Source organism: Chinchilla lanigera, unplaced genomic scaffold, assembly GCF_000276665.1.
Source record: "Chinchilla lanigera isolate Chin_1 unplaced genomic scaffold, ChiLan1.0 scaffold00001, whole genome shotgun sequence".
In the NCBI taxonomy this organism is placed as follows: Eukaryota; Metazoa; Chordata; class Mammalia; order Rodentia; family Chinchillidae; genus Chinchilla; species Chinchilla lanigera.
The window spans coordinates 43,550,520-43,571,539 of record NW_004955402.1 but is presented as its reverse complement, the minus strand read 5'-3'; the positions used below and the strand labels follow the sequence as shown (position 1 = coordinate 43,571,539).

The 21,020-nt window shown below is 42.5% G+C and overlaps 1 protein-coding gene across 2 annotated transcripts in view; it reads left to right on the top strand.

Moving 5' to 3' along the window:
- Ccbe1 (collagen and calcium binding EGF domains 1) overlaps positions 1-19,730 on the top strand; it is a 267,922-nt gene extending 248,192 nt beyond the window's left edge. For both annotated transcript variants that reach the window (XM_013511096.1, XM_005373004.2), the window contains 5 exons: positions 5,201-5,321; positions 12,534-12,673; positions 12,769-12,804; positions 13,732-13,767; positions 15,383-19,730. In XM_013511096.1, the coding sequence (XP_013366550.1) occupies positions 5,201-5,321; positions 12,534-12,673; positions 12,769-12,804; positions 13,732-13,767; positions 15,383-15,610 (561 nt within the window). In that variant the 3' untranslated portion in view covers positions 15,611-19,730. The remainder of the gene's footprint in view (positions 1-5,200; positions 5,322-12,533; positions 12,674-12,768; positions 12,805-13,731; positions 13,768-15,382) is intronic.
- Positions 19,731-21,020: the final 1,290 nt, after the last annotated feature.

Here is a 21,020-nt window from a genome sequence, read left to right as displayed (position 1 = left end):
GAAACACTCCCCATTAAATGATATGGGTTCTTCAAGGGATAAATTATAAAGAAAAGACAGGTGAAGTAGAAGTAAGGAACATACAGAAATAAGGAACTTAAAAAATATACTAGATGAGTAAGGCTAAACCGTAGTGTTTAGGTGTGCATTATTGGGTGGTAAATTATTTTTTAAAATGCAAGAAGTAATATAAATCAGGATCGTGATTAATTCTGGGGGTGAAGGGAAAAAACTGGGATGAGCACAGGAAAAGGAAATCTGGAGTGACTGGCAAAATTCTGGTTGTTAACTTGAGCAATCTTAAAGGGGTGTTTGACTTCTGATGATTTACTGAAATACATTTGTTTACTGAGGTTTCCACATTCTATGCTTTATTTTCTGATAAAATGTTTTTTAAATGGAATGTAGAACCCAGTGCATCTACCTCTTCCATTTTTTTTCTGTGATATTGAAAGAAAACAGATGATTCAGTAAGGGAACTTGGGGATAGTTAAAATATCTGTTATTTAACTTTGAATGAGTCTGAGTTTTGTTGACCACCGAATTCAAATAAGAGTTAAGGAGCTTGTTGAATCATTTTTAAAGTCACTTATGTTCCTGCAGCAGAGATTGAGTGGGTGGCTTTAGAGTCTCAAGGGAGGACAACCCTAAATAGGTATGACCCTCCCTGCAAGCCTGGATTTGGTGGGTTCTAGACTGACCAAATGTTTGACTTGCTCAGTCTCCCTTGATGGCTGCTTGGGGAGCTGGGGGTCTCTTCACTCTTAAACCAGCAACTTCTCCCCATGGTGAAAAGTCAATAGAAGAATGAATAATGATTCAGGAAGTGTTTATTGAGCACCTACTGTGCCCTGCAGTGAACTGGGAAATGAGGAAACAAAATAAGATGGAATAAAGTCCTGCCTCAAGTACACTTAACTATCTAATGACAAACCAAGCCAACAGAATGGGTCAGAATAGGTCAGCATGGCCAGATGGAGAGGGCTAGACAGGCATGAGAAGTTTGGTGGTCAAGGCAGTTTCAGAAGAACAGATCTGCAGCCTGCTGGCTGGCGTACAGCTTCTTAATAGATTGTGGCTTCCTCTGCTGCCTTGAGCTACTTACTCTGTGAATGAGTCTTCTCAGGATTCTCGGGAAGACTAATTCATTTTAAAGTGACTGTGGATCTTTTTAGCCAAGTATTGTAATTCTAAGAGATGCTACTTGGTGTAATGATTGAAAGCAGTCTAGAAGCAGATTGGCTAGGGTTAAATTCCTGCCCCACCACATACTGTATGACCCTAACTAAGAATATTTAAACTCTTTGTGCCTCAGTCCTATAAAAAGCGGGTAATAATAATAGCTGTCACGTAGGGTATTCAGAGGGAAACAAATTAATTAATATTTATAAAGGACCTGAAAAAGTGCTTATCACCTAGAAAGAGCTCTGTAAATATTTACCCAGTAAGTAATTAACATTAATCATTAGCACTGTTTACAAAGTACTTTACAGGCAGCCTCTCACTGATTCATGCCAACAGCACCATAAGTTACATGTGCCATTACAAAGCTAGTATAAGATAATGATATTCTTAATTCCATTACTTGAACCCAAGAAAGATGAAGACTCAGGCTGCATTACTATAATCTTCCTGTCTCATACCTGGCAACCTGTAGGCCTTTACTGTCCACTCACCCCACCTAACCTGACGCAGGAGCTGAAGGGAGCCCAATATGATTCCCCAGCGTGGATCGGTTGGGACGCTGAGGTCAACATTTACTGGCTACCTTATGTCTTTAACAAGGAAGCAAACACAGCAGGAAGGGCCCTGGGGAGCACCTACAGAGCCCTGCCACCTGCAATTCTCATCTGCAGTCCTTCTTGAAAAATTTGAAAGTACAGTACTGCGCAAGACATGGTCATGTGGTCCAAACTTCTTGATTGATAGACGTGAAGAGGAAAAGCTGGAAGTGGAAGAGGACTCACCTGAAGTCACACAGCTACTTAGGAACAGAGCCAGAAGCAAGCCCGGGCAGACCAGTGCTGCTGTGTCTGTGACAATGGCTGGACACTGGTTCAGGCACATTAAAAATGTCACCATTCTAACCCTGTGGCAGCCGTTGTCCATGGATGTCTTACAGATGAGAGGACCTAGATGCTACAGGTAGAAAGTAGCAGGCCTGACATTTTAATGCAAGTCTGCCAGAGCCCACAAATAGGATCCACATTTTAGTTTTCCAGCTGGAAGCAGATAATAACATTGGACCAATCTTCAGCTGCCAGTGTTGACCTTCTGGCCTGTAGTTGGAAGAGATTCACTTATATTTTCCTCATTGGTTCACTCCAGGACTCCAGATACCCACTTGCAGGTTGGAGGGGTCTATTGCCATGACAGTGTATTGCCATCACCATTTTAAACTCCAGATCATAGCCGTGTCCTAAACTGTCATCCCTGACCTGAAGTTGTGCAAAGCTGACTTTCAAATTGCACTGAATTGTGATTCTTACTCACCTCTGCTGGATTCTGAGAAATGATCACAGGGTATTTGAATGAGTGACATCTCTGGTAGGATGTCTAAAATTCCTTATATCTTTCAGGGAACACTAGATCTTCTTAAAGTGAGAAAAACAAAAGTCTATCTAGAAGACAGTGGATGGTTGGGACTCTCTTAGCCCAAGGATCTGCAAGACTCTCCTTCTCCAAGGATTCTGATACCTTCCCCACAACTCTGAGAGACTGAGGCAGGAAGATAGCAAGTTCAAGCCTAGCCTGAAGAGCTTAGCAAGCCCCTGCCCTGAAATTAAAAATTTTAAAGAGGAAGCCTGGAAATATAACACAGTAAGATGCCTCTGGGTGTAATCCCCAGTAGCACAAAGACAAATAGAGTCCTAAGGATAGTCCCTGAGGAAGACAACTTGAAGATTCCTGGAGCTTCCTGCTCCAAGAGTACCCTTGTACCCCGAGCTGAATGGATCTCAGCAGGCCTAAATTTAGTTGCAACTTCAAGTGGGAAGTCGGAAACCTTCTTGAGGAAGTTTTTGCCTAGGGCTCATCCCTAGCCCAAATAAGACAGGATAGTTGAAATGAAAATCAGCCCTCTTAACTCTAGGACAGCCAGGTGGTCTGTGGTTTTATCTTGTGAATAACATTTCAGGTGCTTCAAAAAGGGGCTAGTAGGGTGTGAGATTAGGGCAACCACCTTAAAATGGAACCAGAAGAATTAATTTTCCCTAAGATGTATCAGGTAACAGTGGATGCCAAAGGGGAAACCACATAATATCATGATATTCTTTTTTACGTTATATTGGATTTCTTCTGGCAAGAACATCTGCCATTGTAACTAAGAAAATCATAAGTTTTCAAACTATTTCGAGAAGAATCCACACCCAGAAACTACCCAGCAAGGGAGTGGAGTCTTGGTCACAGGTCTTTCTTTCTTTGTGTGGGAATGCTGCAAACAATCAGGGCCAATCCCCCAAGCTCAAAACAGACACTGTGCTGGAGATGACCTTCTGAAGCCTGATAAGAATTTCCTGGAGAGCAGATCTTCCCAAGTCTACTTGTACTCATTCATGGTACACCATGGCTGAGGCTCAGGAGCTGTCTCCTAGTCTCCCGTGTGGTACCCTGAGTGATTCAAGATCTTGTGACCATCCTTTGCTTCCTCTCCCCACTTGTTACTATCAAACTAGTTGCCCTTATCCCTGATAAGGAGTTCTTTCATCTTGAAGTCAGGCCCCGACGTCCTGGGGTTTTTTATGTAACCCCCGCAGAGTGCACAACGGAACATGACTGGGAGGCTGTGGTCTAAGTAGGAGGAGGGAAGCTCTGAGGAAGGAAGTGAGAGGTGCCAAGTACTGCCTTTCTTGGGAAAGGGAGAAGTAAAGGAAACTCCATGGCTGTTCACATCAACATTCCACTGTACATTTCTTCCTCCTAAAAGTTACAATTCAGAGTTGATTAGAACGTCAGAGGCAGAAACTTGCAGAATTTTTAATTCAGTGTTCTGCGCTAGGGTCAAACCTCACCAGACACAATGATTTCTGGTAGTAGGTGCATTACAAAATCTCAGATCTAAAATTGGAAAACACTCCAAGACTCCAAGGCACTCGAAAGGGTAAGGATGGAATCAGCTATATGCTGCCTGGAGGCTGTGTTGTCCTCCGACTAGAGGGTCCCCAACTAGGACCTTGTCCAAGAGGATGTGGGACAAATGCAGTGTGCTTTGGAGAGTGGCAGAGATGCTTACAGGACTCCAGGGTGTGGAGTAAGTCCTAGAAATGTATCTCCTCCACTAGATTTTTGTACGTGGAATTAGCTTCCTAGAGGGAGAGACTAGAACTACCATTTATCAGCCAGTTAATGTGTTCCAGGTCTTGTACTGGGCATACGGCATACATTTCTCCAGGTAAATCTCATGGCCCTAGAAGTAAATGTTACTTTTCCCTCTTGCCAGTGAGGAAATTGAGTTTGCAGCCACTGAGTGTTCACATGGCTAACCTGACCTCGAGGAATGTGAAGGTCACTTACTCGTGCAGTCTTCTGGCTTCGCCTAGAATGAGTGGTCCGAGAGAGTGAGCAAGGCGGAAGCTTCAGTGCCCTTTAGTCCTCATTTTGGAAGCTGCACACTGTCACCTCTATCACACTCTGTTCTTTAGAAACTGCTTGCTAAGTCCAGTCCACATTGAGATGGGAAATTAGCCTCTGCTTTTGAAAAAGGAGCATCACAGAACTTATGGACATGTTTCAAACCACCACAATCACCACTGCCTGTTGACACTGAAAGCCAGCCTGAGAGTGGGGGTGAACTGTCATCTACCTCCTTGGTCCTGTCTCCCGGGACTGAGTGCTCTTTAGCCATGTCTTGGTCACCACTGGAGCCACAGAACCAAGTACAGCTTGGCCCACAGTAGGTAAGTAATAAGAGCTTGAGACATACCGAGCTTGATGAACAGATTGAAAGTGTGAAACACATAGGTCGTATTAATTATGGTAATGAGTTCTAATGGTACCTAGGCAAACTAACTAGCCAAGATAGCTCATGCACATTGTCTTCCTTTGGAGACATTTAAGCCTAGGAAGAGGATCTCTACAGTCTGTGGGTCTCTAACTAGCTGTGGTTAAAAAGAATCATGAAAAGGCCTTACAGCTTTTGTAGACAACCTCCCTCACAGGGGGCCCACTGCTTTCTCACCAAGGTCTCCCCTTTTCTTTGCAGATTGCTTTGCTCCCCAACAGTGCTGCTGAACTGGGCAAGTATATCACTGGCAACAAGGTGCTGGCCTCAAACACCTACCTTCCAGGACCTCCTGGCCTACCTGGGGGCCAGGGTCCGCCCGGTGAGTGTGAATGGGGGCCCAGGAGGCTGGTAGAATCACCAGGATAGTCACAAGAGGTCATGGTGTGCAGGGCAAGGTGGTGTTCTCCAGCTTCCATCAGGAGAAGGGGAGCAGGTGTTGAGAGAGCTGCCATGCCCGTGTGTAGTGAGAGGGCCTTGGGAAGTTGGGCTTTCCAGCCTGAGAACCCCTTACAACTGATGTAATTTGGGAGGAAAAGGTGACTGTCTTGGAGTTAGATATGATCCTCAAAGATCATTTTAAGAGAAAATCACCAAGCTATTTTTTAACTTCATGGTGGAAAATTTGAATACATACAAATCTAAATGGTATATATCATCGGAATAATTCTACCAATGCATGGCCAACCTCACTTCCACTGTTCCCAATTCTCTTTCCACCTACCCTTACTAACACATTCACCTTTATTGTTACATCTAGCTGCCTAGTTTTCTTTATAAGTAGACCTTATTGAGCTATCATTTAAGATGTACCCATTTTAAGTTATCATTTGGTGAGTTTTGACAAATCTGTTCCGTCACTCCAGAAAGTTCCCTTGTGCCCATTTACAGTCAGTGTACTCCCCCCCCCAGCTCCAGGTACCACTGTTCTGCCTTCCTTTACCATAGCTTCGTCTGTTTGAGGACTACACATTATTGGAATTTTTTAGCTTGTGTTCTTTTTTCTGGCTTCTTCAATTCAGCATACAGTTTTAGAGATTCAGCCTTATTAATTTGAAGGAAAAAGCTTTGTTTTTTTGGCAATACTGGGGGTCGAACCTAGGGCCTTCATACCAAACTATATCCCCAGACTTTTTCGTCCTACCATTTCATTTCAAAATATGATGAAAACCTCAAAAAAACAGTTACAAAGTGTATGTTTTATCTGAGCCCTTCTACAATTTTTTTTTAACATCAGTAAAGGAAATGACATTAGTGTCAGCAAGTGATTGTAAATCATTAATTGTCTGATCACTGGTTATCATTGCTTAGCAGTGTGCTAAGTGTTTGGAATGATGTCCTGCCATTCCAAATGTGAAGACAAGACAGGCAGTGAATACAAATGGAGTAGAAGAATTTCCACATGCCCTCAAGTAAGTGTGGAGATACTTCCTGCCGTGAGAGCTGAGAGAAGGAAGTTGCTGTAATCTGCAGCGATCAGGGATTTGGAGCTTGATCTGCACGTAAACACTTGGTAGAATTTGTCCAAGCAGAAAGGGTATGGAAAAGTTTTAGGTTTGACAGTCAGTAAGAATCCAGGCTCAGAGTCTTTCCCAAAGGATCTGTGTGTCTTCAGTACTTAATCTCATCAAACATAGGTGCCCTGGGTCTCAGTCTGAACCAAGAACTGGCCCAGGACTTGGCTTTATTCTCTTGTTCATTCCTTTAACCTGAGGTTCTCTGGGTTGTGGCAGAATTTTCTTCAGCAGATGCCGCACACAGGCAGCCTCTTGCTGCTTCTAAGTAGTCTGGGGTCTCTCCTTACAAACTGGTTCCCAGCTCAAGTGTTCTTCACCCTTCTAGAAAAGAATGCTCTTGCTTTACTTCTCTGGAGGAAGTCCATCTCCAGGCCAGTCAACATGTCTCTGACTAAGGACAGGTACAGGAGCAGGGGGGCAATTGACTGGCTGTTTTTTTTTAAATAAATGGCTTAGTAGCTTTCCTTTCCAAGTCTGCCATCTGGTTTCTAACATGCATTGAGCTGTCCACAGTCCTTCATGGAACAGAGACAATTGAGGATCAGTGAACGGTTTCAATGAACGAGGCCCCTACATAAAGAATTTCTCACTTCCTACTTCTAGTGTTTTTGAAGCCCTCCATTGAGATATATCAGAGCACCTAGAAAGTTAATATAGTTCTCTCACCTTCATATAAAAGTTCATCCTAAGGCCTATGATAAATTACAGGTTACAGTACCAACACAGGAAAGATCCTGGGTTGGAATCCTTCGGCTTTGGCGGTGAGGGGCTGGCTGCTGTCTAGCCTCCACTGTTAAATATGAGGCACTTCATTTCCGTATCAGGGCCCCCTTAAATGTACTTGACATACAATAGTCTCTAAGGGTCATTGATTTAGTAAAGGCAGGGAAGATGTTATCTCTAGCCTTTCTGTGATTGGAGGTAAAATATTTAATTATTGGAGGCATCTGGCCCCCTCTTCCCCCACAAACTCATTAAGGATGAAACCATAACTAGTAGTGAGAGTTGGGGTATGGAACATACTTGGAGGGAGTATTGCCTGCCTTTACCTTCCTATTAACTGTTCCATGAACTAGAAAATTCTGAGGCTTCTGCAACATGGATGAACCTTGAGAACAATAGGCTAAGTAAAATAATTCCATTAAAAGACTTACATGAGACATTTAAAATAATCAAACTCACAGGAATATAACAGGAACTTAGAAACAGAGCCTACAGATGCCCAGTGGATTACTAAAGGTGGGATGAAACTTGGCATTTCAGCTTTTATTTTATATTTGTCTTTTATTACCTTAAAATTTGGGGTCAGATCCGTGCTTAACTCTGCACATTGTGAGTGCTAGTCACTTAAGGAGTCTCCATAATGAAAGGCTTATTAACCTTAAATTTGCCTAGCTTATTGTATCTCCCTTCAAGACTGAGGATACGAAGGTAAGAGTGACTAATTTTCAGAATTTGCTGAGGACATCCAGTGCCAGGTTGTACATAGTACAGCTCCAGAGACCCTGGTACAATGCCTAGAAGTCTTCAGTCATTGTCCTAAACCTGCAGTCATCATCAAGTCCAAGAAAAGCAGAGCTTCCCAGCCCACCCCACAATGAGGTCACCTTCCAGCCAGGAATATTTGTCCCAAAGCTGCCTCCTTTAAGCAGGAACCATCATCTCATAATTAGAACCAAATTGTTCCCACAAGTGGTGACTCTCCTAGGACCTCACAGAATCAGCCTGAGATACTAATCAAGCCCACCACAACTTGACAAGCATTACCTATCAGCTATACAAACCCTCTACCCTTGCCTTTGTTCCCCATTTCTATAAAACCTCAAAGCTCCTAAGACAGATTTTTGAACCTCTTTATCTGTGCTTCCCAGCATGACCCTGGGGATTAAGTCTCCTTTCTGCCTTTCGCCACTGCCCATCTCCTTGATTAGCATTATGGGACAGGTGGCAGGGCTTAGTCTCTTGGGACACCCCATCACCACAGAGGCATGGCTTTTGCCCTAAAACTCTAGTAAAAGAAAGAGAAAGGCAAATCATGGTAATCAGAGGCTAAGTAGAGAGGAAATGGGGAGGAATTGTTCAGGGGACATAAGGTTGCACATTCCCAAGATGAAAAAGTTGTGGAGATGAATGCACATAATACTACTGAATTGCACTTTTAAAATGGTGAAGATGATAAATTTCCTGTTGGGTATTTTCTACCATGGTATTTTAAGAGGTGCTCTCAAATCCACACCCTCTTTCCCCTCAGCCTTCCTGGCTAATATTCAAGGTCTGGTGCAAAGGTGAGAAGGGTGCAGCCCCACACCTCACACAACTGTGACTCTTGAGGAACCAGCAAGGCATTCCCTGGAACCCTCCCTGTGTGGCAGCAATTCTGTGTCCTGGTGAAAGTGTTGGATGCCCCAACCTTCACTGAAAGCCAGCCCACGCCAAAAGATCATTTACAACTGTGCCTTTTTGTATAAACACTGCATCCTTCTCTTCCCCATGAACTTCCAGGACAAAATGGTATGACCAAAATTTGGCACACATGCAGACAAGAATTATTAAACAGTTAAATAGTTTGTTCTTATACTTACATACTTATAACAATGCTATGTTGCTTTAGGCCTCTGAAAAGAATTTTAAAAACAAAAACAACAACAAAAAGCCCTCATCATCTGCAAAGTGCAGATGAAGTGCAGGTGGACAAATGAATGAAGGGGGCTGAGTGCAAGGGATCAAGAGTGACAAGGATTGAACTATAGATCCATTGAACTATAGATCCAGCATAGATCCATTTAAAGGGCAGCCCCCATATAGAGCTCCAGTCATTTGTGCCAATGGCAGATTTGTTCTGGGACTCTGAAAATTAAATTTCAGATTTTAGTTCTTCCTCTTTTCAAATTGACGCCAAAAATGCAGATATTTTTATGAAATCTCCTAATTTTAACATAACATACTTAGAGATAATGTGTGTATGTGTATTATATAAACATATAGAGCATATGTTTGTGCATATATACATTATATGGTCCACATCATACTTTATATAAAGTATAATGGTGTGAAGTAAAGTAAGTGGTTAATTCTCTCACAGGAAGAGAATGTTAAGATGTTTTTGGAGGTCCACGGTGGTGAAATGAGGATGGAGGACAAACAGAAAATCAGTCTAGGCTGGATGGTGTGTAGTAGCAAGGTGTCTTGGTTGCTTTTCTCTCATTGCTGAGAAAAAATGCTGTATGCCCAAGATTAAGCAAGGAAAGGTTTATTTAGCTCACAGTTTGTGGAGGTTTTAGTCTATACTCAGCTGGCTCCAAGGCAGAGTGGCACATGGCACAGAGCAACCATTCATGGCAGTGGAAAGCAGCAAAAGCAGCAGGAGCAAAAGGGAAGAACAGAGGCAAGCAGCCTCTTTCTCTCCCTTACATTGTATGCAAACAACCCGCCTCAAGGTGGGTATGGCACTCACACCCATGAATCAGTCATAAACTCTAAAAACCTGCCCCATGACTGCTGGAGGCTTTGGGGGGACATCCAGACACAAACCATAACACAGGGTCTGTTCAGGGAGTCTGGGACTGAGAGGTGATGAGGAAAGAGGTGACGGTGGGAAAAGTGCCTGGAGAGGAAGATGAGAATGAGCCACCATAGTATGCTGTGAGCCTGAACTGTATACAAAGGGAAACTCTGTAGGGTTTTTGTGTCCTCGAACATTGGTGACATTTAGACAGATGTTGCCCCAGCTCTTTTGGATGTTCTGTTTTACTGTTGGTTTCTCTTTGTGCTTCATTTTCATATTAGTCATCTTGTGGTACTCTGGCAGAATACCTAATGAAAACAACTGAAAGAGGAAAGGTTTATTTTGGCTCACGGTTTCAGAGGCTCATGGTGGGGCAGAAACATCATGGTGGAAGGACAGGGCAGATGACAGCGGCTCACCTCATGGCTACCAGGAAACAGAAACAGAAAAACAGAGGAAGAGTAAGGGACCAGATGTCTAGCTCAAGGTCACATCCCCGTGGTCCACTCCATTTGGCCCCAATCCCCATTTCCATCACCTCTAAGCCAGGTCACCAAATGATGATTTCTCTAAAGAGGCTGTGTTGGGGCTGTGAAACCAAGAACTCTTAACACTGTAACCAAAGATTGAAGTTCTCCACAGGATGCTGAGTCATTCAATAGTAATGTATGTTCCTGGGGAGATCTAAAATTTAGTAGCTCATAGTCATGACATCATATGGTTGGGTGATATGGGAAAGACCAAATGTCTCAAAATTTAGCTGGTGTTTTTAAAAATACGATTTTTATCAGTAGATTAATCCACTTGGATAAAGCTCTCATGATCCAGTCACTTCCCAAAAGCTCAAATCAGCAACCAACCCTTCAACACAGTGAGCCTTTTGAGGACATGTATCCAAACAGTTTTGGAGAATGTCTGTTGATACAGCTTTTAATTTTACTGATGTTTTCATTGACTGTGACCAATCTGCTGATAAGCCTATCAAAAATGTTTTCATCTCTTCATATTGTGTTTATGTCCATTTGATGTTTTCCCTCTAGTTTTCATCTCTCTGCTAAAATTGTCTATCTATTGGGGCAAGCCATCTATTTTTCCACTATCACTTTTAACATGTTAATTATTGTTATTTTGAAATCCCTGACAGATAACTCCAGTATCCAAGTCACCTCTTGAGTCAGGTTTTGCTAATTGTTCTCATTTGACAGCAGCTTGTTTTGCTTTTGCTTTTATCATGTGGCTCAAAATTTTCTATTGAATGCTTCACATCATTTGTAGGGGAACAGTAGGGTACATAGTTAGTTAATTAGTCCTTGAGATGGGTACTCTTTTCTTTTGTCAGGGTATATTTTGCAGTCTTCAGATTTTCAGATTCCTCCAGTGGTGGCATCCTTTTGCCTTATGCTCAGTGGGGGCGAAGGATACCAGTGGGTTTTTCTGTTTGTACTCTACTCTGTCTTCACTAACTCTTACACGTCTCTCTGCAAGCTTGCCCTTGCGGTAGACTTCAGCTACTACTTTGTGCTAAAATTGTGAGACTAGAGAACATTTTCAGATCTCCTGCTACAGCTGTCATCCTGAGCTTGAGCTGTGCATGTGAACCTTGAGGTGAGATCTTCTTACCCTCCTCACCTGCAGCAGGCCTTGACTCTGTAGCAAATCTAGGACAGGGCAACATTTCTACTCTCACTGTGGGTATTTGTGGAGGGCTGCAGAAGAGTTTGCTATCCCACTTAAGTGGCTTGAAACTTTTGTACCAAAGGGTTGCAGGTAGGAAAATTACACAGTAAGACTTATTTTAGAAATAATATTAATATAGAAATGTAAAGAACAGGTGAGGAGTAAACACAGTTGGTGGGGGAATAGAGGGATACTGGCTATGAAGAAAGAGTTGAGTCAAACAAATGAAAGGCAAGGTCTAACAGATGTATTTTTAGTGCTTGCTATATGTGAGACACTCACTATGCTAAGTGATGTGTATGTGTGTGTCTAAAATCTCCTTCAGGACAGCCATTCTGTACAGAAGCTTTTTATTCACCCAGGTTTAGAGATGAGAAATTAAGGTTCAAAGAGTACAAGCAACTTGTCAGAGATTCAGACCTAGGTCTCTCTGACACTAAAACTTGTACTCTTAAGCACTATCCAGATGTGATAGTTACTACCCATATATGAGAGTAGCCTGCTATGATGGAGGAGCTAGAGAGACACCGACAGTTATAAGTGGCGTTGGGAAAGGAGCTGGTCATTGCTTGGGTAAGGAGGTTGCGGAAACGGAAATATTGGCAGATTCTCGGGTTTTTGTTATGACTGGTGGTCCATAAAAAGAGGAAGATGGGGAAGTCACTTTGATTAGGTTAAGTTTAAAATTCCCATGGGACACCTTTTTGATGTTATCAGAAGGCAAAGGGGCAGAGTGCAAAGAAAAGTGGCTGAAGCAGCTCTTGGACACCCTCATCCATCAGAACCCCTTGCTTTCCCACAAGCTGTGAGCTAATGAGCTGTTCTTTGATTACAGGCTCACCAGGACCAAAGGGGAGCCCAGGCTTTCCTGGCATGCCAGGCCCTCCTGGGCAGCCTGGCCCACGGGGTTCAATGGGACCCATGGGACCATCTCCTGATCTATCCCACATTAAGCAAGGCCGGAGGGGCCCTGTGGTCAGTATCTTAGCAGACATCCACTTACTGTTGTTGGTAAAAGTATGTGTCCTATGTCTTTTCCTTCTATTAAACCAGATCCTTGTATATTGTAGGGCCCACCAGGTGCACCAGGAAGGGATGGCTCTAAGGTAAGTCTTATAAGTGATCCAAACAATCTGAAGGTCTGTTTCCATCTACTCTGCAGGCACCAAGCAAAGTTCAATAAGCACTATTTACCTCCCTGTGTTGCATATAGCAATGCTAAAACACAGATGTACAGGTTGAGTATTCCAAATCCTAAAATCTAATCTGAAACGCTTTCAACATTGACATGATGCTCAAAAATGTGGGGATTTTGAAATATTTCTGATTACAGATTTTTCAGATTATTGATGCTTCATGGCACTCTATGCAAACATTCCAAAATCCAAAAAAATCTAAAAAACTCTGACATCCGCAATACTTCTAATCCCAAGCATTTTGAAAAGGGGATACTCAACTTGTACTTTTACCTGCAAAACTGGAACAAAATTTAAAGTATGGAATGAACCCTAAAAGTAAATACAACCACCAGTACCTTCCCAATAAGTACGATCCCTCTAAGTCTTAAGTAAACTTCTATTTTGTGATACTCACATGTTTTTCTCATTGACCGGTGTTGTTTTGTTTTGTATATCTCCATTTCTTTAAGATTATGAAGTCAAAACAGCAGTTCCATTCTATACAACCAGGTGATTTCACTTTTGAGGGCTTCCTGCTATTGGTCCCAAAAAAGAAGTCATGTGTGATACTTTAGAAAGTTTTATTATTCTACATGCTGCCTTGAAATACGTGTCAAATCTGGTTTGAAATGTATGACTTAGGAGAAAATCAGCATGAAAAACACTTGACCCGAGTATTTCTGTTCACATAAATGATCCCACAAGCCCAGCTTCATTCCTACATTTGTTTCCTATAGAAAATATAGTGCTTGTTTTGTGTAGGAAAACAGCTATGATTGGTGAGTGTCTGAATAGAGACTGTGGTGGTGAAGTTCGTATGGTCCAGAACACTAACCCTGGCCTTTCTGTTTTCAGGGAGAAAGAGGAGCACCTGGACCCAGAGGGTCTCCTGTAAGTGGCACTACCTGTCCTGCTTCCAGAGTGGGGATGTTCTCAGTGAAGCAGCTCTTATGAGAGCCCAAAGTGACTCCTCATGACAGAAACCGCCTAAGCAGAACTCTGTGGTTAGGAAGAGTCTCATGGGAGCCTTTAGCAACTGGTTTTGATTACTGTTTAAATTTGTTTTCCGTTGCTACTTTTTCTTTTATCATGGTTAATCTTCATGTGGAATGTATTCTATATTCCACTATGCCATGAGTCTGTTTCCAGTACAGTGTATCATAAAATATCTCAGAGAACCAGAATAGAAAGCAATGGATTTTCAAAATTTGGAACACTTGAGGATGTAACCTGGTACAGTCCTAACTCCTTCACGAAGGTCAGAGATATGCAGGACTGCTTGAGACCTGAGAAGGAATTAACTGCATATATCAGCTGTGTCTCGGAGACTCAAAATGGAAATTAGTAATACTCAAAAGTGTAGCAAATGCAAAGAAGTCTACTACTTGTGAAGAAATCATTGTTCTATCTGAAGAAAGACTGACAGCTGTGGCCACAGAGACAGGAGGTCTCAGCGCCTCCGTCTGTTAGCTTTCTGACCACAGACACATCACCTAGCGTCTCTGGGCATTCGCCCTCTCCCTTGTACAGTACTAGTAGGGCAGTCTGATCTGCCACTTTTTGAGTGCTTATTGTGAGGGTCAAATGATAGCAAAATACCACACCTAAGTGCTTTGCAGTGTAAACTGCTGCTTCTAAGGCGGTAGCCACCTCAGCAACAGACATACAGGGGTAATAACAGTTTCACCTTTAAACTGTAACAGGCCCAGAATATGCATGTTTATACATTTTATTGCATTTTTACAGCACTGCATGGGAATTAAAGTTGTACTGTATAATAATAAAGGATGTTCAATAAATAGGAAAATTAGGAAATTTTTGTTTTAACCTTTCCTAATAGTCCAGGAACTGGGTCTTTATAACACACTCTCACCCTCATTTAGCTTTCCATTTCAAGTCCACCATCGTGTAAACATCTTAATTTTATTTTGAAAGAACATTTTGGACAGTTTATTATGCTCTAAACCCTTTACCTGGATTAAGTCATTTAAATCCTGACTTCCGAACCTTACAAAACTCTGATGATGTTGGTCTATTGGCCTCATTTTACAGATAGGGAAAACTGAAACCCAAAGAAAATCAAGTGCTTTGCCAACGACCACACAGCTTACAAGTGAGAGAGTTGGGAGTCAAACCCAATAGAACCTCGGCCTCTTAACCACCATGCCACTATTTTCACAAGTGTCTTCCAGATTTCTTTGGCAAGTCACTCAGGACAGTTACTCTCATATTCTTTCATCTGTCAGCTTTGACATAGCCTAGAGTTAAGATAGAGGATATGTGAATGTATCACCAGTGTCCATAGTTGATACAGGAAATTAGAAGACAACCTCGAGTGTCCCTGTCTGCTGTCACAGTCATAATTACTCCATTTTGGGACACAGAGTTTTCCAGAAGGGAGTTACCAGCAAGCAACAGGACCAGCAGATCATGGAGCCAGAGAGTCCATTGTTGCCACGGGGTGAATCTGTTGTAAATTACAGCTTTGATTCTTCCCACTGTGCAGGGACCACCGGGTTCTTTCGACTTCCTGCTCCTTATTCTGGCTGACATCCGCAATGACATTGCTGAGCTGCAGGAAAAGGTGTTCGGGCACCGGACTCACTCTTCAGCAGAGGAGTTCCCTTTACCTCACGAACTTCCCAGCTACCCAGAGACCCTGGACTTCAGCTCTGGAGATGACTACCCAAGAAGAACTGAGGCAAGGGATCTGGGAGCTCCCAGGGACTTCTAGCCCTAGCACATTCCACATGTTCACAGGAGCAGAGAAGAGGAGTACCTCCACCTGCAACTAAAGCATCTAAAGAAAAAATTACTGGAGATGTAGAAAGAAACATTTCCTCTTTCCTAACTCCTTTCCTGCCTTCTCACTACTATTCTTCTAAATTCTATTTTCAGACTGCCCTACTAAAGACAGGAGGGAGGAAATGATGAATTTATGCGATGTTTGCAGAAAGTCAGGACTGTTCTTTAACACCCTGTTTTTCTTTGGCATCCTATTTTTTCAGAAGCTTCTGGATTTGTGAGCTAAATACTCTTGCCACATCGTAAAATTGGGCACAATACCAAAAAAGGGAAAGATGGCAAGGTGAGCTCTAAGAAAGCTTGAGGCTAACTTCTAAAAAAAGAAGAAAAAAGTGTCATGTTCCACACAGAAAGGTTGTGTTCCTCCTCTTGTACCCAAATTAGATCTCTTTAATTAAAATGGAGTGAACAACCATAAAGATTCACCCTGATGGATAATTCTTTTTCCTTGTCAATCTAATAGATATTACATATCCCATCCTGCTATCCAACCTTGTTGCCCAAATTTGGTTATGGAAAGGACAGAAGTAAAGAGTAGAGATTGAGAAGGTAGAGAATTACAGTTGTATATTTATTGCCATATAGGTTGTCACATTTTAAAATTCAAATATGATTAAGTTAAGTGTTCATGTCATGCTAATCTATATGAATCCTTCATGGAGAAAAAGTTCTTCTGGCTATAGGAATAAATCCCCTTTTTCAAAGACAATAAGGGAATGAAATTCCCCAATTCATATTAAAACAGTGGACTCCTGGTTGCCAGGATATTTTAAAGCTGTTTGATCAAAAGCATGGTCCTGCTCCATAAATCACAAGTTATTTGTTAAATAAGATGGCTGACCCTTAGGAAGGAAGGCAGAATTCCGTGCTCTGATCAGGTACCCAGAGGTGCCACTGGGCTGTGATCCAGGCCAATCAATGCAAAATGAAGTGGAAAGAGGTGCTGGCATGGGCTGTTGGCAGAGAAGCAGGGGAACCCTGGGCAAGGACTCCCCTGAAACCAACTTGGCAAAGGCAGGTAAATTTGCTTTCCTTGGGCATTAGAAGTCTTTGTCTGGAGCCAGCAAGCTTGCCAGCATACTGGGAATAATGCACTGTTAAGAGTTCTCTTTTGGGCTGGGGATTTAGCTCAGCGATAAAGCGCCTGCCTGGCAAGCGCAAGGTCGTGAGTTCGGTTCCTGGTACCGGAGAAAAACCAAAAAAAAAAAAAAAGAGTTCTCTTTTATGGAGAAGGAAATGTGGTTTTCCTTGCTTGGCAAAAATTTTCTCTCCAATACTTCAACTTTTCCTTAATTTAGTCCAAATTCCAGTTCTTTCAAGCCTTCTCCTTGATTTTTCCCTCAATAGTATGGGAAGCTGATAAAAGGAGATATATTTCCCATCCTGGCATGGAATTACAGTATCTTTTCAGAGCACCTCTGAGTCCCAGAGGAAAACATATCCCATCAAGGCCTTCTTAGGATTCACAGGTTCCGGGAACAGCTAGCCAAAGGATCTGCTCCTTCTCTGTATTGTTGGGAGCCTCTTGGTTTCAGAGGCAGCTTTCAGGTTTGAGGGGGTCCACTCTCTCCCTGGGCACACAGAGGAGCTTCTTATCTTCCTATTCAGGGGATCTGAACAGGGAGATTCACACACAATCACTACGGACTGTTTGTCACAACAGGTCTCTCTTTCCTGTCCTGCAACCTTCCCTCAGGGGGGTTGCGTTTGACTTTTTCTGTATCCTTTGAACCGAAGTCATTTGCTTACCCTGCTGTGACAGCTGGTTGGAAGAAACCACCATTGTTGAGTTTGCATGCCACTCTAAGTCCTATTCTTGAAGAAGAGGACAGGATCATCTGCAGACCTTCAGTAGCACCAGGCTTCCTTCCCTCCTTCCACCATGTTAGAGATGTACCTGGCTGAGCCTTTTATGAACACTTGGTTCGCTCTTTCTTAATCACAACAGATCCCCGGTGATTGACTATCAGCATGTGAAGGCGAACACACCAGCAGTGCTTGTTTTCTGTCATCCCTTGCTCTCTCGGTCTCTCCAGAATCTGACCTTTGCCACAGACAGCCTCACCAGCCACAGCTCATGGAGAGATGGGCTCAACAGCTGTTGAATCCCACCTGGCACATTTAAGGTCTGCCTACTTGTGCAACACAATATGTAAAGGGTGTGGATAGATGAATGCTCAAAAAGAACCCTACACAGGTTCCATGAGAGATGATTAGGCTCATCTTTGATTTTTTTAAATGAGCAGTTTAATTACCTTTGCTTTTCCTTGGCTGTGAATTGTATTTAGAAATATAACCTCTATTGTCAAATGTTGATAATATACAAGCAAACTGCATGATTGGCCAAAGGCTAGGAAAATATATCAAAAGAATGAGCTAAAAGTCAAAATATCTGGGATTCATGAGACTAATTTAAATAATAATCTCCAGCAAAACACACAATAATCTGAATTTTATAATCTTGATCTGCTATACCAGGTCAATTTAGAAAATTATTAATCCTCAGCTTTTCAAAATTCAGACTACTGCAAGAACTAAGTATGTACTCTATATATTTCAAAGATAAGACATCATAAGACATTGTTATTTCTAATACAGCTTTTAGTTGAGTATATAAAACCAAAGCATCACTGTCTAAATAAAACCTCTGCTCAGAGGAAAGGGAAAAAGTCTTTTCTTAGGGAGAGGAGTTAAAATTTGCCACAATTTTATGAAATCACTTCATCTTTCACGGAGGAAAAAGATCCTTGTACACCTTTTTGACCTTTTAGCACAAATGTTGACATCAAATTTTTGCAAGCAATGGTAATAAAAATCTGCTGTTGAGAATAGTAAGGAGGGCATGCATTTTAGTTTAGGAAAATCCTTGCCTTCACGGTTCCAGATGGAAAAATTAAAAGTTGTATGTGCCAAGAAAAAGGAGTTTAGGGGTTGAGGATATAAAGAGGAAGCTGCTTTTTCTCACCTCCTGTGCTAATTTCCAACACCTGCCTCAGAATGAGTTGACCAAAGAAATTCCTGTGTAAACTAAGATGACAGGTATGTCCACTCCCCAACACATAAATAATAAATGCTCTCTGGTGTTAAAGGGAAGCAAGGAATAGTACTCCAGCAAATACCAGAGCTAGACTAGGACCTGATTGGTTGTGTTCCTTTTCCTAGGTTCACAATCACTTTGGCCTTGCCTTGGGATGACCATCATAGTCATGCAGGAAAAGATTTTCTCCCTAACCAGGCACCAGGCTTCACCCTGGGTTTTCAGCAGCGATTCTCCATCATATGTTGGCCATCGCTGTCCTCTCCCATGCAAGCTGCCCCACAGGGACAGCCACAGCAGCCTGATTCTGCAGGCTTATCTTCCAGCAAACCTTCCTGAAGACTTACTTGCAAGAATCTGGGCCAAACAATTAGTAGAATAGAGCCATCGAAAGCTATTAATCATGAATTCGGGGAAATTGATGAGATTTTTCCTGGCATAGTCCACATGTATGTTTCATAACAAATCAAAAAATAGTTTTCCATTTGGAAAAAAGCACAGTGACCATCGCTGTTAAAGCATAAAATCATGGGCTTTCCATGGTTCCTCTACAAATGTTGCCACTTTAGAGAAATCGTAGAAAAGGACCCTTTTACAACATATCCCTCAGGGGTCTCAGTATCCTTTGCCAAATTCCCAAAGCAAGGGCCCTGAGAATTCCATGTGTGTTGTGAGTTTGTTTTTATTTCCCAGTAACTAGTTTATACTTCAATAGCTCTGTTCATTATTTATAACAGGTCATATAACAATCAAGTTAGTATTCAAACAGTTATGAATGTGATATTATGAAGTACTTTTGTATGATTGTATATTCTTAATAACAAAGTTATTTTTCTTATATGCCTCTACTGTGTTTTGTGCTGACACCCAGTCCATCCTTTTACGAGATAAGTATAGAAAAGTGGAGAGGGACATTTCTCAACAGCTGGAATCTGTGTCCTGGGTCTACCACCCCCTGCAGTGATCTGAACAGTTGAATCTCAATCAAAGATTAAAGACCCAGTTACCACTGTGTCTTGGTGTCAGAGGCCCCTTTCTCTCCTCTGTGGATCCTCTAGGTCCCCCAGGATGGAATTTTTGAACCAAAAGCTCTGCGGGGCTCCCTAGAGGTTGGCCTTATTAGAAGTACTTAAGAGCTCACAAAGGGAAAGTCTGTAACGATCCTGTCCACCCCACTTGCCACCACCAGTGACTCAGTTGCATCTGTTTTGGATTAGAATCCCATGTAAGATTGGAGGGGGACAACTAAAAACAAGCTAAATAGAGTTGGGAAGAGAAAACCCCTTGAGCTGGTAGCAGGAGTCCTCCATGTATAGATAGGAAGGGAATCTTCAACTGGGCCATAGAGAAGGGAGAGTGATTTAAAAAGAAAAAAGGCTACTTTTTTTTTGTTTTGTTTTTGTTTTTGTTTTCCGGTACCAGGAATCGAACTCACGACGTTGCGCTTGCCAGGCAGGCGCTGTGCCGCTGAGCTAAATCCCCAGCCCCAAGAAGGCTACTTTTAAAGGCTTTTAGTCATCCTTAGCAAGGCACTTTTAGCATCCTGAAATGAACCTATAAAGTATGTATGTATTTATTCAGTAATTATGAATTATTGTGAGCTGGGTACCATGTTACGTAGCACAGACACAAAAAGGTCATACTCGGCCCTCCTCCCAGGGATCCATCCAAACAAAATAATCACATAAAATGCAATTACAAACTGTGATACGCTCAATGAAGTCAAGATGCTGGGTGCTGCTGAAGCACTGTGGGCCTGCTCTGCGCTCTCCCAGGTGCGTCCTCTCCGGAGTCACTCAACATACACAGAGCTGTCAGTGGCAGCACCCACACCAGCTACCTGAGACGTCACTGCCCCTAGCTGCATGTGAAGTTGTACAAATGGATTCTAGGGGCTGGGGATTTAGCTCAGTGGCAAAGCGCCTGCCTGGCAAGTGCAAGGTCGTGAGTTTGGTTCCCGGTACCGGAGAAAAACCAAAAAACCAAAAAAAAAAAAAAAAATGGATTCTAGAAGGCCACTTAGTACTGTGTATCACATTTTTTACCCAGTAACATCTGTGCTCTGGTGTAGATTCCCAGCACAATTGGAAGTTTGTTTCTTCCAGCCAAGACAATGAAGATTTTAAAAAGCTTGCTACGCTTTTGCAACCCAAAACCACAGCATACCACCTTGCGTCCATATGCAGATTTTCCCTGTCCTGTGTCTGGGTGCAAGGCTACAGGGTGGCCAAGTGGGAAACTGCTGAGCCTCTAGGCACGCAAGGAAAAGTGACACCACAAGGATACACGGGGGACTGCAGCC